Below are 16019 nucleotides of genomic sequence, written 5' to 3' on the forward strand. Positions count from 1 at the left end.
ATTAAAAAGTTTAAATGGCATACAATAGAAAGGTTTATTTATGTACAGCATACTACCACAAAAGGATGGCACTCTACCTGTTAACAGAGAGTAATAAGGAATGCACACTGCTGAGACTTTTTTATTCAACAAATATTTGTTGAATACCTATTGTAAGTTAGACATGGCCTTAAGTTCTGGTATAATATATAATAAGCAAAACAAATATCTTGTTCTTGTAAATCTTATACTTTAATGGAGAGGAGACTGATACCTACAGTAAAAACCATTTCTATGAAGTTTAAAAGCCTGCCACATAATAATGTGTAAATTTATGGTTATATAAATATGAGGTGAAAATTTATAAAACATGAATGGGAAGAATGAAGAGTGAATTTCAGATAGTGGTTACCTGTGGTATGGGAAGGAGAGCAATGACAGTAAGTAATCAGGGTCACACATGGAGTTCTAAGTACATGTATAATATTTTAGTTAAAATATTTGAAACAAATTACCATTCAACTTTGATAAAGCTTGAAGGGTGGACACAGCACTATTTGTCTTACTATTCTCTATTCTTGTCTGTACATTTGAGATAATTCACTATAAAAACAAGTAATAGATTAATAACAATAAAAATGGGTAGAAAGTTTTGAACAGGGAATACACAGAAGAAGAAACACAATAGCCAATAAATACCTCATTAGCAGTCATGAAATATTTTTTTAATTAACTAATTAATTTATTTTGGTTGCGTTGGGTCTTAGTTGCTGCATGTGGACTTAAGTAGTTGTGGCACGTGGGCTCAATAGTTGTGGCTTGCGGGCTCTAGAGCACAGACTCGGTAGTTGTGGTGCACGGGCTTAGTTGCTCCGTGGCATGTGGAATCTTCCTGGACCAGGGCTGGAACCTGTGTCCCCTGCAGTGGCAGGCGGATTCTTAACCACTGTGCCACCAGGGAAGCCCAGCAATCATGAAATATTTTAAGAATTTTAAAGCATATTTGTGACAAGTAACAGGGTATACACTATTGTTTATTATTAAATATCTTTACGGTACAGTTTTATTAAATAAAAATAAGTGTGTTCAACATGATTTATCTTCTACAGGCCCACACAGCATGAATTAAGACTTTATAAACAACAGGTGAAGAAGCTGGAGAAAGCCCTTAAGGAAAACATCAAGTAATTATATTTTACCAAAGTTAAAAATTTATTAAGATTTTGTATCTTATTATTTATTTTTATTACCTGTCAGCTTACCTCATAATGACCGTGGCTCAAAATTACCAGGCTGATGGGGGGAAGTGACATTAAAAAGGGATATTTCTGGTTCCACAGTTTTAAAGGTTTCTACTGTATTGGATTTGGCTGTATATGCATCTTAAATAAGAACAAGGAAAAGGTAATTGTCTGATATAATAAAAGGCAAAGATTTTAATTAGAAAGTTGTCTTTGGAAGTCATGGAGGAATTGCAAGAGAATCATTGAAATTAGAGGTGACAAGGCCCAAATTTTTGTTGGTGGTAGTTATGACATGAATAATATATAGCCTCCTCGTATTTTAAAACTAAAGGTTGGGGCTTCCCTGGTGGCGCAGTGGTTGAGAGTCCGCCTGCCGATGCAGGGCACACAGGTTCGTGCCCCGGTCTGGGAAGATCCCACATGCTGCGGAGCAGCTAGGCCCGTGAGCAATGGCTGCTGAGCCTGCGCGTCCGGAGCCTGTGCTCCGCAACGGGAGAGGCCACAACAGTGAGAGGCCCGCGTACCAGAAAAAAAAAAAAAAACAGAAAAACTAAAGATACCAGAATGAATGCAGTGTGCCATTCATATCCACCACCTCTCTCTTATGACTTTGAAAAGCATGTACTCAGAGGAGTTTCAAAAAGTTGGTCTTCAAACAGTGATAGTATTTTCTGAAGATTAGCTATGTGTACTCTTTGATTCAAGGGAATGGGACTTGAAGTAGTGCAGTGAGCATTGAGATGAAATATTTTTAAAATGACATGAGTTAAAATATGCATTAGATGCATTAAATCAGTTGTATTAGCATATGTTGATTCAATTTTCAGTGACAGCTGTTTCCTCCTTCTTATGGCAGCACATGCCACAGTGAAAGGGAAGTATTCTGGCCATCCAGGAATTACATATTGAGTTAAATTAAGGAAGGAAAACTAAAAAAGAAAAGAAAAGTGGAAGGTTTGGAAAGGTTGCATTCATTCATTCAATTAATATTTTTTCCCTTACTACTATCGCTTGATATTTTAGGTACCTGTAGTACCTCTTCCTATCTGCTTGGCATTCTGCATACTGAAATTACAGTGGTAAATCAAATAGAAAAGGTTCTTGCTCTCATGAAGGTTATGTGAAGGGGGAAGGGCGATGAAGAAATAAATAAGACAATTTTGATATAGTATAAGTACTAAAGGTGAAATAGCGTGAGAGTTGCTATTGTATGAGTTTGGACAAGAAGTGGTAGTGACATGGTCGAAGGTAGCAGTAGTGGAGATAGAACTGAGAGGACCTGGTGATGGATTGGGGATACAGGCAGCTGAGGGGGGGAGAAAAATCAAGACTCAACTTAAAAAATCAAAACATCAAGACCAAGTTTTAGTCCCGAATAACTAGGTAGTTGTTGGGGCATTAACTGAGATAGGAAAACTGGTCAAGGAGCAGCTGGGAAAAGGAGGATGTAAGGGAGATAAAAAGTCAGAGAAGGTGTGGGGGAGGAAAACTTCTCCTCAGCCCTCTTAGGGTCTCTGGCTGGGCCTGGAAATTAAACTGACAAAGACAGATTAACATGAGAAAAGTATGTAAATGTATTTAATGTAAGTTTTACCTGACCCGAGAAGAAATGAAGACTGGAAGAAACTGTTAAGCTTGAGCATTTTACTACTAGGTTTGATGAAGAGTAGAAAGTTGTGGGAAAATGTGATAGTACAAAAGGGTGTGAGCTAAGGGTAATAAACTGGGGGAAATTCAGATTCCTCGTCTTCAGAGATAAAGATGCTCCTTTCCTCTGGGTGCAGGGAGGGCACCTGTTGCATGAGGGCCTTATGGTCTGCTTCAGGGGGAGAAGGGGGAGGTCAGAGAGTCCTTCCTGCTCCTGCCATTTCTCAAATTCCTTTAGCTTAAAACATTTCTTATGTCAAAGTGGCATATTTTGGGTTTTCTGTTTGTTTTTGTTTTTGGCCACACCATGCGGATTGTGGGCTCTCAGTTCCCCAACCAGGGATTGAACCTGGGCCACGGCAGTGAAGCCCGAATCCTAAGCGCTAGGCCATCCCTCAAAGTGGCATATTTTGGAGTGGCCTGATCCCCTTCAAAGGACTCTTAGGACTTCAATGTAAATGTATCAGTGAAGATACACACACATAAAGGCATGCACATATATTCATAGAGATATCTAGTCATTTCCTCATTATTCACAGATCGCGTATTTGTGAATTTGCCTATCTGCTAAAATTTGTTTTTAATCCCCAAATCAGTAGTGGTGGCACTTTCACAATCATTCATGGATGTGCCCAGTATACACATTTTCAGCTGCTGAACAAGGTGATGCTCTGCCCTTTTGTTTTAGCTTTCATAATGTAAATAGTCATGCTTTTTGCTGTCATATGCCACTTTTATTTTTTCATTTTTTGCTTTTTGTTGGTGATTTCTCCAAGATGGTCCCAAGCATGGTACTGAAGTGCTGTGTAGTGATCTACACACAAGAAGGCTGTGATGGACCTTGCAGAGAATATACATGTGTTAGAGAAACTTCATTTAGGCATGCGTTATAGTGCTGTTCGCCATGAGTCCAATGTTGATGAAACAACGATATTTAAAAAGATGTCTTTATAAACATTAACACACACAAAACAAGGTTATATATATTGATCAGTTGAGGAAAATGTGACCAGAGGCATGTAGGAACCTGATCCTGTATTTCCCCTAGCAGCAGTGGTTCAGTCTTCACTAAGTCAGTGTACATGGTGACTTTATAGAGTATAACTACCATGAATAATGAGATTTGATGGTGTATATGTTTTTTGTTATTCATTTGGGAACTGGTTTTTAGAGTGACTTCACTATTAGACTTTAAAATTGTGGTTCAGAACCAATCCCTACTATATATTTCTGTTGAATTTTGAAGAAATGATTTGCATTTTGAATAAAGGATTTGTGTTTTTTAGAAGTTTACATTTGGAATTTTTAAAAATCTATCATTAATTTGTTTTTAAGTTTGGAACCTTTGTAGTATCTAGATGTGAAACAGAGAATTAGGAATGTTAGATAACTTGCCCATATCGCACAGGAGGTGGTACGTGGAAGAACTTGGAAAGAAATCAGATCCATACCCAAGCATTTGGACTCTCAAGCTCACACTCTTAACCACCACACTGATAATTAAAACCAAACAGAACACCCAATGAAAAAAACTTTTTCAACGTAAAAAATTTTCAAATTTTTATTTTCTGCCAGGGCAGAGGTAGAATATTTTTTTCAAAGAACTACTGTGATGTTAGGGAAATAATCAAAAATAAAAATCTCCAGGGGGATGCGCTGGTCCCCAGCATGGCGGCCGCTTGGCCCTCCGGGCCATTTGCTTCCGAGACTGCTGCTGCTCGGCTCCAGGCTGTCCTGTGGGCTGTGTCAGTAACCACAGGACCTTGGGGAGCTGCCGCCGGCGGCAGCGAGGACTCACTTAAGTGCGAGGACCTCAAAGTGGGACAATATATTTGTAAAGATCCAAAAATAAATGATGCTACACAAGAACCAGTTAACTGTACAAACTACACAGCTCATGTTCCATGTTTTCCAGCACCTAACATAACTTGTAAGGATTTTGGTGGCAATGAAACACATTTTACTGGAAACGAAATTGGTTTTCTCAAGCCCATATCTTGCCAAAATGTGTTTGTTAAAGTTTTACACTGTAGGATTTTGTGGAATTGGGAACCTAATTGATTTCATTCTTATTTCAATGCAGATTGTTGGACCTTCAGATGGAAGTAGTTACATTATAGATTATTATGGAATCAGACTTACGAGACTGAGTATTACCAATGAGACATTTAGAAAAACGCAGTTATATCCATGAATATTGTTTAAAAGAAACAGATTTGGGCCTCCTTGATTTTAATAGAGAACTCAGTGTGTAGATTTCCAGATTTTCCTTTTTCCGTCTTCACATACCACATTATGGATTCTGTTTAATTTTTTGTTGTTGCTGATGTTTTTGTTTTGTTGTGTCAGTTAAAAACATATTATTCTGAGATTTATTTAATAGAACTTGGAGATTTGTATGGTAATACAGGCTTTCTTAGGCTACTGTCCCTATGACATAGATAGCTCATTACTCTGATATTAATGTATCTTCCAAAGGCAAGTTGCCACTTGTCCTTTTCGCTTCTGAAAAATAAAAGTATGACTTATTCAAAAAATTAAAAAAAAAAAATCTCCTGTCAACCCAGTGAATCCTCTCCACATATGTAGGAAAAAAAAGAAACAGTTTTATATAACAGTTGGAATAAATATCCAGCCAGACTGCGGTATGCATTAGAGACAATCTGCTAAAGAGATTTCAAAGACTGAAAGAAATCTCACCCTTTAATATAGCCAGGCAGATATGCAGTCCATTACATGCATGGAATTGTCTTTAGCCAAAGGAAAAATGAAACGTATTGTATCTTCATGACAAGGAGGAAGTTACAATTTAGAGCCAGGAGCATAGGCTAAGCTCCAACAGGGAAAAGGAGACAAGGCACCCTCTTCCCTGATGTCCACCTTTGAAGAGATCGTTCTAAGGTTCCCAAGAAAGACATTGCTAGGATATAAAATTGGCAGGAGGCTTACGTAAATTTTAACAAGATCTACATACTTCTTAGGGTTTATAACTACAGGTTTTCCAAAGGAAATGCTACAAGAAAAGGAGAGGAAAGTCTCTCCCCCAACCCTTCTTTTTAGATATTTATTTATTTATTTATTTATTTATTTATTTATTTATTTAGTTGAGGAGCACAGGCTCTAGGCTAGGTGCGTGGGCTTCAGGAGTTGCAGCACGCGGGCTCTAGAGTGTAAGTTCAGTAGTTGTGGCGTACAGGCTTAGTTGCTCCGCAGCATGTGGGATCTTTCTGGACCAGGGCTTGAACCTGTGTCCCCTGTATTGGCGGGCGGATTCTTAACCATGGTGCCACCAGGGACGTCCCTCTTTGCCTTTTATAACTAGAGAAAATTAATTTTTTTCTTTAGTCTGTAGTTCCCTTTCAACTAACCAGTCTTCAATATCAAATTAATTTAACATGGGAAAGCTTCTTGTTTGAGTTAATATTACAAACAAGTTGGTTATAAAATTCTGTTGCTGGGAAGTGATCAAATAGGTCTGCCAGTGCAAGATAACCAAAGGTACTACCCTAATTCCATTTAATTTTTCAGTGGTATTTATATTTTGCTAGAAGGGAATAAAATCAGAATCTCGTCACCCTAGTGCTGAGCTGATAGGAGTTGCGGTGGTCAGTTAGGACAATGAGCCAAAATGAAATTAACAATCAAGGCTTTATTGACTTACTGCAGTCATATAAGAAAGAGGCCAAAAGAGGACTGGCTCCTTGGTGTTCCATTTTTCCCCATAGAATGGCACCAGGTAAGGGTCAATCAGTGACATGCTGCACAGATAACTCCTGTTGTTTCATGGGCCTAGGGGAAGGGCAGGAAGTGGAAAAATACTGAGTCAGAGTGGAAAAAGTGTGTTAGTTAAGGCTCCCCCATCCATCCCCCAAAGAGAACAGGAGTTGCCATGAGATTATGGAAAGGCTTCAGCAGACACAGGTAAAAGCTATAAAGTGTCTGCACATAGAGACTTACCAACACAGTGTTTTAAGTTGGGAGTACAGTTTTCTGGATTTCCCGGACTCCACAAAGAAACATAGCTGTTGCTGCTAGCTATGTGGAATGGGTGTCTGCTAAGTATGTAAAGAATTAGCCATTTTAGGAGATTTTTATGGCCTTCAGGCTCTGCTCACTACTCTGGAGACTATAAAACAACCCAGGAATATTTCTGAGTACAGCATATTCTGTTCAAACATGGGTTTCTAAAACACCAATTAAGTCATAATGCAATTGGAAAATAAGGGAATGATTAATAGTATAACATAGAAGTTGCATTGTTTACATGCACTTTTTTCATAGGTACAAGGAGTTAGAATAGCAGTATAGTAGACTTCAGGAAGGGGAAAGCTTTGCTAATACATAGGCATCTGCCCTTTCAGATCTATCTTAAGAAAATTTAAAATGAGAAACTGCACCCAGGGTTCCCTCCCTGACCCTCAGCATTAGACACACTATAGGCTGGAGGCAGGTTGCACTTCTTTCCTCACCTATTTTAACCTCGGCTTCTTTGGCCAGGAGCTCCACTTCCATCTTCATAGTTTTGGCATCCTCAATCCAACATTTCTGCTCTGTTGGCTATGCATTTGTAATATCGCCTGAGGCAACCTCCAGACATACTTGAGCTGTCTAACTTATCTCCTGAGGCACCAATTATTGTTTTTGTTAGTTGTCTAGTTATAAAGCTGCATCAGTTTTAAATAGTCTGGTTGCTAACACTTACTTTTCTCCTGAACCCTGTTATTTTCACATGTGTGATTTTGCAGAATACAAAAGTTTTCAGGAGTATTATGCTGTGGCAAATATTTACTGTTAGACTAGGTGAACCAAAGTTCAATTCCCCATGAATCCCTAGCTTTTACTGATCCTTACCTTCTGTAAATTTAGAAAAACAATGGGATTAAATAAATTAATACATGTGAGTGCTTAGAAGAGTTCCTGCATAGAGTTTCTCAATAAATACTAATTATCGTCATCACCAGGCTCCCAATATATGTTAGTTATTATCATTATTACATTGAGGGTATCTCTTTATTCACCTAATTAATTGAATCACATTTCATTTCCCAGAGTGACTGTAAGCTAGTACATGCAATGATATATATATTCAGGTTACTATACTGGCCATTAAAATATTGTATATACATAGTATAATATTTATTAATCATACTTGCAAACAGTTCATTGATAAATTAAACTTTTCCACCTGAATGAAAGGTTAACTAACATTTAAATTCAGATATGTCAGTTTACCTGTAGTCCCACTGTAGAGCTGTTGGCTTTTCTGTGTCACTTTTGTATTCTAGACAGTATGCTCCTGGCACTGCCTTTAGGCAAAACTGTCAAATATGTGAATATGGTAAATAGATGGGAAGTCAAGTGGAAAACAGATTGTGAGGTCTCTGTGTCTATTAGAGGAAGGAGGTTGACTTTTTATCTAGAGCTAATTCTGTTTATTTTGTTTCTGGCATATGCTCACCAGAGAGCAGAGAAAAGCAGTTGAGTGAAGATCAAGGGGAATACATGTGAGTGAAGGAGATAATTGTAAGGTGGTAATAAGAGATGAGGTAAGAAAGGAGTCCGGAGGAATACTGGGTTAGGACTACCAGCATGGAGAAGTTCAAACCTAACCCAAGGAGATTGGATTTAGTTCTAAAAGTAGTGAGAAGCCACTGTTTTTTGTTTTTTTTTTTTGCGGTACACGGGCCTCTCACTGTTGTGGCCTCTCCCGTTGCGGAGCACAGGCTCCGGACACGCAGGCTCAGCGGCCATGGCTCACGGGCCCAGCCGCTCCGTGGCATGTGGGATCTTCCCAGACTGGGGCATGAACCCATTTCCCCTGCATCGGCAGGCGGACTCTCAACCACTGCGCCACCAGGGAAGCCCGAAGCCACTGTTTTTTAGTAGGCAAATGACACGATAGAATGTTGCTATTCTATTTTACAAACAGCAAGTAAAGCTTATTAAAGAGTCATGGAATCAGTTTAATGGGTCAGCATTCCACAGGAAACTGATAGGCATACTGGTTAATTTGAAGTGGGTTTAATAAGAGACTTTTTTCTAAGGCAGGGTGGGTGGGGGAGAAATGTTTACTACAGCCTTGACTTCAGAGATATTTGGAGAAGGGCTACTAGGTGGATACACTCATGTTTTTAGGTTTCTGGACAAAGAGACTTTCCCCCAGAGTTCTGGTAGCCAGCCACCTGGGACAATGGTCTCTTGGGTTTTCATGCCCTCTTGACTGGCAGGTATCACTGTTGTCTTCTCTTTGGCACAAGAGGAGTATGAAGAAGGAAGGACCAAACTGCCTAGCTCTTGCTGCTGCAGTGCCCAAACTGCTTTCCCTACCCATTGTTTGTTGATTCCCTTACCTACAGCATCAAGCGTGGAGTACCTTGGAAGTTGCTTTCACCCTTTACTGTAGTTCCTTCCTATTCTACTTTTTGTAAGTGCTGGGGAATGGTTAGAACTTTCTTCATCCGTCTGATCCCTTTAGTTTTCAGGGATTCCTTCTATATTGTGTCTGTTAAGAGGGTCTTCTTGTTTTCCAGTGACAACATGGCTTAAAATTTTAAAAAAAATTTATGTATGCATATATGCATGTATGTGCATGCACATAAACACGCATATATATGGAAAGTGACAAAGCTTTTGGGAGGGTAGCTGGATCATTGGCTTATTTTGTCATCTTAATCCAGTGTCTAGTAAAGCATTTTATATTATCTTGGGTTTTTTCCCCTTTAGATTACAGGATCTTATCAGTCAAAAAAAGGCTGAGGACAAAGAGGGAAAAGATGAGCCCAGCAAAGATAACCAGCAGCAGACCCTAATTGACCAGAGATACTTTCAGGTATTGAACAGTTGACAGAAAGACTGGTGTTTACAGTGAACCTTGGTTATAATCACAGTATAAAAAATGATCAATTGGTAAGGAATACTTGTATCCTTTATTTGTGTTGCTTAGCCTGTCTTGTCTTGCCATGACATGCTACTTGGCTAAAAGTTGGTAACTTGACTGAGAATTTGTCTTACCCTTGAAAAGAGACTTTGGCCTAGTTCAAAGTAGGGTAGTGAAAAGCTGATAAGATTTTAACAGATTTTATAATACTTTTCTCTACCTGCTTAAGCCATTTCCCTTTTTATTGTTTTTGGTTTTGCTGTTGATATTATTATTATGTAAGTAAATCTATTTCTTAAGGTCCTTGTATGCTTTTTATAAATTTAGATATTTAGTCCATCTGAAATTTAATTTTCTATGTGGTATGATGTAAAGATCTAGCTTTACTTGATTTATAGACCATTTATTATTGAATAAATGAGCAAGTAAGCCTGGTAGTTTACTGACTGAACTGGGCCTGCACTCATATTTTATTGGGCCCATACAGGTTTTTTTAAACTTTGAATTAATTACTAATTTTTTTTAATTAAGGGATTTTTATTTATGTCCTTATTTCTAATTTCTCTTAAAAAACCAAAGAATCTGGCAGCAAATTCTTGCATAGTTGTTATCAGCACAGAATTAGGCCTTTCCCCTGTCACATACGGGCACATGCTCTTCAGTTAGCCACAGTCCCACCCCGTCCTTGCTTCACTCATTTATGCTCTTACCTGGCTTCTATAGGCATTTGAGTTTTCAGCTTCTAGTTGACCGTTCTTTCTCTACATTACTGAATTGAAACGTATATCATATACCATATGCCCTTAGATGCATAGGTTTGTTTCTAGACTCTCTAGTCTCTTCCATTTCTGTACTAATTTCTGTAGCTTTATAGTAGGTTTTTTTTTTTTTTTTTTTTTTTTTTTGCGGTACACGGGCCTCTCACTGCTGCGGCCTTTCCCGCCGTGGAGCACAGGCTCCGGACGCACAGGCCCAGCAGCCACGGCCCACGGGCCCAGCCGCTCCGCGGCATGCGGCATCCTCCCGGACCGGGGCATGAACCTGTGTCCCCTGCATTGGCAGGCGCACTCCCAACCACTGCACCACCAGGGAAGCCCCTATAGTAGGTTTTGATACCTTTTAAGGTAAGTGTCTTGTTATTATTCTTTAAAATTTTTTCCTTGGATATATTTTTAGCACATTTATTTTCCTGTATGAATAATTTGTCAAATTCAAAAATAGATCCCATTGAGATGAGCTGAAATTGAGTTAATGTTTTAGATTAATATTTGGAAAAATAACACATTTACAGTTTTAAAAAAATTTTATGTATTTATTTACTTGGCTGCACCAGTTCTTAGTGCGGCATGTAGGATCTTTAGTTGCGGCATGCGGGATCTTTAGTTGCGGCATGTGAGATCTTTATTGCGGCATGAGAACTCTTAGTTGCGGCATGTGGGATCTAGTTCCCTGAACAGGGATCGAACCTGGGCCCCCTGCATTGGAAGCGTGGAGTCTTAGCCACTGGACCACCAGGGAAGTCACCACATTTACAGTTTTGAATCATCTCACTCAGAAATAAGTCTCTAATTTTCTTTGGGTCTTCCTTTCTAGCTTTCAGTAAAGTTTTATATATTTTTAAATTTAGCTTTTGCATATTTTTTGTTCTGTTTATTTCCTAGGTTATCTAGTTATCTTATAACTTTTATTGCTCTTATGAATGGGATACTTTTCCCATTACATTTTCTAATTGATTGTTGCTGGTTCTTCGTACATCTCTGTGTTGACTTTATGTTCAGGCACCTTTGTGAAAACTGTTTTGTTTTAGATAACTCTCTTGTATCCACTATATAACTAAATTTCATTTTGTTTCTTAGATTTACTTTGAGAGGCTTTGTTCTTTTAACAGGGTAATTAAACCATTCATGGACACTGAGACCAACTTATATATCTGCTTTTATTCCTGATATCTTAATTTCTGTCTTCTATTTACATGGTTTCTTGTTCCATTCTTTTCTTTCCTGACATTTGCTAGGTGGAGATTCCTTTGCTCTTTTTTTCTCTTCAAGTAGTTAGGACAATCATCATCTTAATTCTTTTCTATTCTTGTAATGATTACCCTTAAAAACATTTTTTTTTTTTTACCCATACCAAGAGTTTGTCAGTACCTGCAAACTCTTTCTGAGTAAGATGAGACCTGTATTGTGACTTTTCTTTCATAAATTCTAGTCTCTCTGGAATTCTTTATTTTACCATTTATTCATTGTTAATACATCTTTTGCTGCCAATCATCAGAGTGTGGCTAAGTTATAAAGAAGAATATATACCTCTAGGAAATCTTGGGGCTTTGCTCTATCGAAAGTGCTCAACTGGGTGATTTTTGGGCACCACTATCCAGAAGTGCTGGTGTCCAGATGCATTTTCCTTTGCAATGAAGAGTTGTGCACTTCAAAAGCCTCCAAGATGGATTATTAATCCTGCTTTGCAGGAAAGGAAAACTCTCCATTCCCGGCCACTGGCCACCCCTCTCTGGAGGCCCTGCTATCGCCCAGGTGCTCCAAGCCGGAAGGGCACTTTATGGGAATGACCATGCTCTGTGGAGGGACAGAGCTGGCCCCCAGCTTCTCTTCACAGAGCCCCCTCCACTGAAGCTCCAGAAATCAAATACAGTAATTGCCAGAAGAATCACTAAAAAAAAAAAAAAAAAAGTCCACCCACTAACCTCACATGCAAATGGAATAATCACTCTGGATTCCTTATTGTGAGCTGCTCTCCATACCCTGAATTACCTGTGAATTCCATCTTTTTTTCCCTTTGAATTTGCATCTCTTCAAGACACAAGATTAAAACAAAATTCACACTAAATTGGATTTTAAATGATCTTCCTTTTATTTATTCTTCATCTTTCTTATGTGGGTATGCAAGTGAGAAGACTGAGACTGGATTTTCCCAACATGCTCACTCCCTTAATCTGTCCATCTAGAGGTTTGGCTTCTACAAACCAAGGCAAGACTCCAGCATCCATGACCTTCCCTGAATTCCAAAGGGCAGTTGCTAATCAAGGGAGGAGTAGCCAACAAACCACCTGAGGCAGGATTGAAGGGGCCAGAGAAGATCATCAAGATTAGGAGAACTGAGATGAGATTAAAGGAGTGCAGGCCTGGCTCACACCCTAATCTTGTCAGAGACCCCACCTTTGAACCACTGTTATAAAACCCCTGATCAAGTCCTTCCAGATCAATTGCAGTGTGGAGCATAGTGCTCCAGTAGATGGGCTGCCAAGCTGAGGTGATGGGTGCAGCCATTTCACACTAGGAACTCTCGTCTGAAGAGCAGGGTACACTTCAAGTGAAACTAGACAAGCACAAAGGAAAAGAAAAAAAGATACACAGGTGTTCCACCAGATGTGGCTCTGCCCACCAGAAGGACAAGATCCAGCCCCACCCACCAGAGCACAGGCACCAGTCCCCTCCAGCAGGAAGCCTATACAAGTGACTGAACCAACCTTACCCATTGGGGGCAGACACCAAAAATAACGGGAGCTATGAACCTGCAGCCTGCGAAAAGGAGACCCCAAACACAGTAAGTTAAAATGAGAAGACAGAGAAATACGCAGCAGATGAAGGAGCAAGGTAAAAACCCACCAGACCAAACAAAGAGGAAATAGGCAGTCTACCTGAAAAAGAATTCAGAGTAATGATAGTAAAGATGGTCCAAAATCTCAGAAATAGAATGGAGAAAATACAAGAAACATTTAACAAGGACTTAGAAGAACTAAAGAGCAAATGAACAATGATGAACAACACCATAAATGAAATTAAGAATTCTCTAGAAGGAATCAATAACAGAATAACTGAGGCAGAAGAACGGATAAGTGACCTGGAAGATAAAATAGTGGAAATAACTGCCACAGAGCAGAATAAAAAAAGAATGAAAAGAATTGAAGACAGTCTCAGAGACCTGTGGGACAACATTAAACACAGCAACATTTGAATTATAGGGGCCCCAGAAGAAGAAGAGAAAAAGAAAGGGTCTGAGAAAATATTTGAAGAATGTAAAATAGCTAGCTAGTTGGAAGCAGCTGCATAGCACGGGGACATCAGCTCGGTGCTTTGTGACCACCTAGATAGGGAGGGTTCCAGGGAGATGCAAGATGGAGGGATATGGGGATATATGTATACATATAGCTGATTCACTTTGTTATACAGCAGAAACTAACACACCATTGTAAAGCAATTATACTCCAATAAAGATATTTAAAAAACAAAAAAGAAAATATTTGAAGAGATTATAGTCAGAAACTTCCCTAATGTGGGAAAGGAAATAGTCAATCAAGTACAGGAAGGGCAGAGAGTCCCATACAGGATAAATCCAAGGAGAAACACGCCAAGACACATATTAATCAAACTATCAAAAATTAAATACAAAGAAAAAATATTAAAAGCAGCAAGAGAAAAAAAACAAATAACATACAAGGGAATCCCCATAAGGTTAACAGCTGACCTTTCAGCAGGAACTCTGCAAGCCAAAAGGGAGTGGCAGAACATATTGAAACTGATGAAAGGGAAAAACCTACAACCAAGATTACTCTACCCAGCAAGGATCTCATTCAGATTCAAAGGAGAAGTTAAAACCTTTACAGACAAGCAAAAGTTAAGAGAATTCAGAACCACCAAACCAGCTTTACAATAAATGCTAAAGGAACTTCTCTAGGCAGGAAACACAAGAAAAGGAAAAGACCTACAAAAACAAACCCAAAACAATTAAGAAAATGGTAATAGGAACATACATATTGATAATTACCTTAAATGTAAATGGATTAAATGTTCCAACCAAAAGACACAGACTGGCTGAATGGATGCAAAAACAAGACCCGTATATATCATGTCTACAAGAAACCCACTTCAGACCTAGGGACACATACAGACTGAAAGTGAGGGGAGGGAAAAAGATATTCCATGCAAATGGAAATCAAAAAAAAGCTGGAGTAGCAATACTCATATCAGACAAAATAGACTTTAAAATAAACATTATTACAAGAGACAAAGAAAGACACTACATAATGATCAAGGGATCAATCCAAGAAGAAGATATAACAATTGTAAATATTTATGCACCAAACACAGCAGCACCTCAATACATAAGCCAAGTGCTAACAGCCATAAAAGGGGACATCAACAGTAACACATTCATAGTGGGGGACTTTAACACCTCACTTACACCAATGGACAGATCATCCGGACAGAAAGTTAATACAGAAACATAAGTTTTAAATGACGCAATAGACCAGATGGACTTAATTGATACTTATAGGACATTCCATCCAAAAACAACAGAATACACTTTCTTTTCAAGTACTCATAGAACATTCTCCAGGATAGATCACATCTTGAGTCACAAATCAAGCCTTGGTAAATTTAAGAATATTGAAATAGTATCAAGTTCTGACCACAACGCTATGAGACTAGATATCAATTACCGGAAAAAATACTGTAAAGAATAGTTTAATCACATGGAGGCTAAACAATACACTACTAAATAACCAAGAGATCACTGAAGAAATCAAAGAGGAAATCAAAAAATACACAGAAACAAATGACAATGAAAACACTATGACCCAAAACCTGTGGGATGCAGCAAAAGCAGTTCTAAGAAGGAAGTTTACAGCAATACAGTCCTACCTCAAGAAACAAGAAAAATCTCAAACAACCTAACCTTACACCTAAAGCAATTAGAGAAAGAAGAACAAAAAAACCCCAAAATTAGCAGAAGGAAAGAAATCATAAAGATCAGATCAGAAATCAATGAAAAAGGGCTTCCCTCGTGGCGCAGTGGTTGAGAGTCTGCCTGCCGATGCAGGGGACGCAGGGTTCATGCCCCGGTCCGGGAGGATCCCACATGCCGCGGAGCGGCTGGGCCCGTGAGCCATGGCCGCTGAGCCTACACATCCGGAGCCTGTGCTCCGCAACGGGAGAGGCCACGACAGTGAGAGGCCCGCGTACCGCAAAAAAAAAAAAAAAAAAAAAAAAAAAAAAATCAATGAAAAAGAAATGAAGGAAACAATAGCAAAGATCAGTAAAATTAAGAGCTGGTTCTTTGAGAAGATAAACAAAATTGATAAATCATTAGTCAGACTCATCAAGAAAAAAAGGGAAAAGACTCAAATCAACAGAATTTGAAATGAATAAGGAAAAGTAACAACTGACATTACAGAAATAAAAGAATCATGAGTAATTACTACAAGCAACTCTGTGCCAATAAAATGGAAAACCTGGAAGAAATGGACAAGTTCT

The 16019-nt window shown here is 38.8% G+C and overlaps 1 protein-coding gene and 1 pseudogene across 4 annotated transcripts in view; both read left to right on the top strand.

Annotated features, from left to right (window-relative positions):
• The window catches only part of CEP70 (centrosomal protein 70), a 112388-nt gene that overhangs the window by 60442 nt on the left and 35927 nt on the right, over positions 1 to 16019 (top strand). For all 3 annotated transcript variants that reach the window (XM_081234612.1, XM_081234613.1, XM_081234614.1), the window contains 2 exons: positions 1089 to 1163; positions 9594 to 9699. In XM_081234612.1, the coding sequence (XP_081090738.1) occupies positions 1089 to 1163; positions 9594 to 9699 (181 nt within the window). The remainder of the gene's footprint in view (positions 1 to 1088; positions 1164 to 9593; positions 9700 to 16019) is intronic.
• On the top strand, positions 4524 to 5576 carry LOC308617439 (TM2 domain-containing protein 1-like; annotated as a pseudogene). The gene has a single exon. The product of its transcript is annotated as a TM2 domain-containing protein 1-like (transcript).

This window comes from Mesoplodon bidens (genome assembly GCF_964165515.1).
Source record: "Mesoplodon bidens genome assembly, chromosome: 5".
Classification (NCBI taxonomy): domain Eukaryota; kingdom Metazoa; phylum Chordata; class Mammalia; order Artiodactyla; family Ziphiidae; genus Mesoplodon; species Mesoplodon bidens.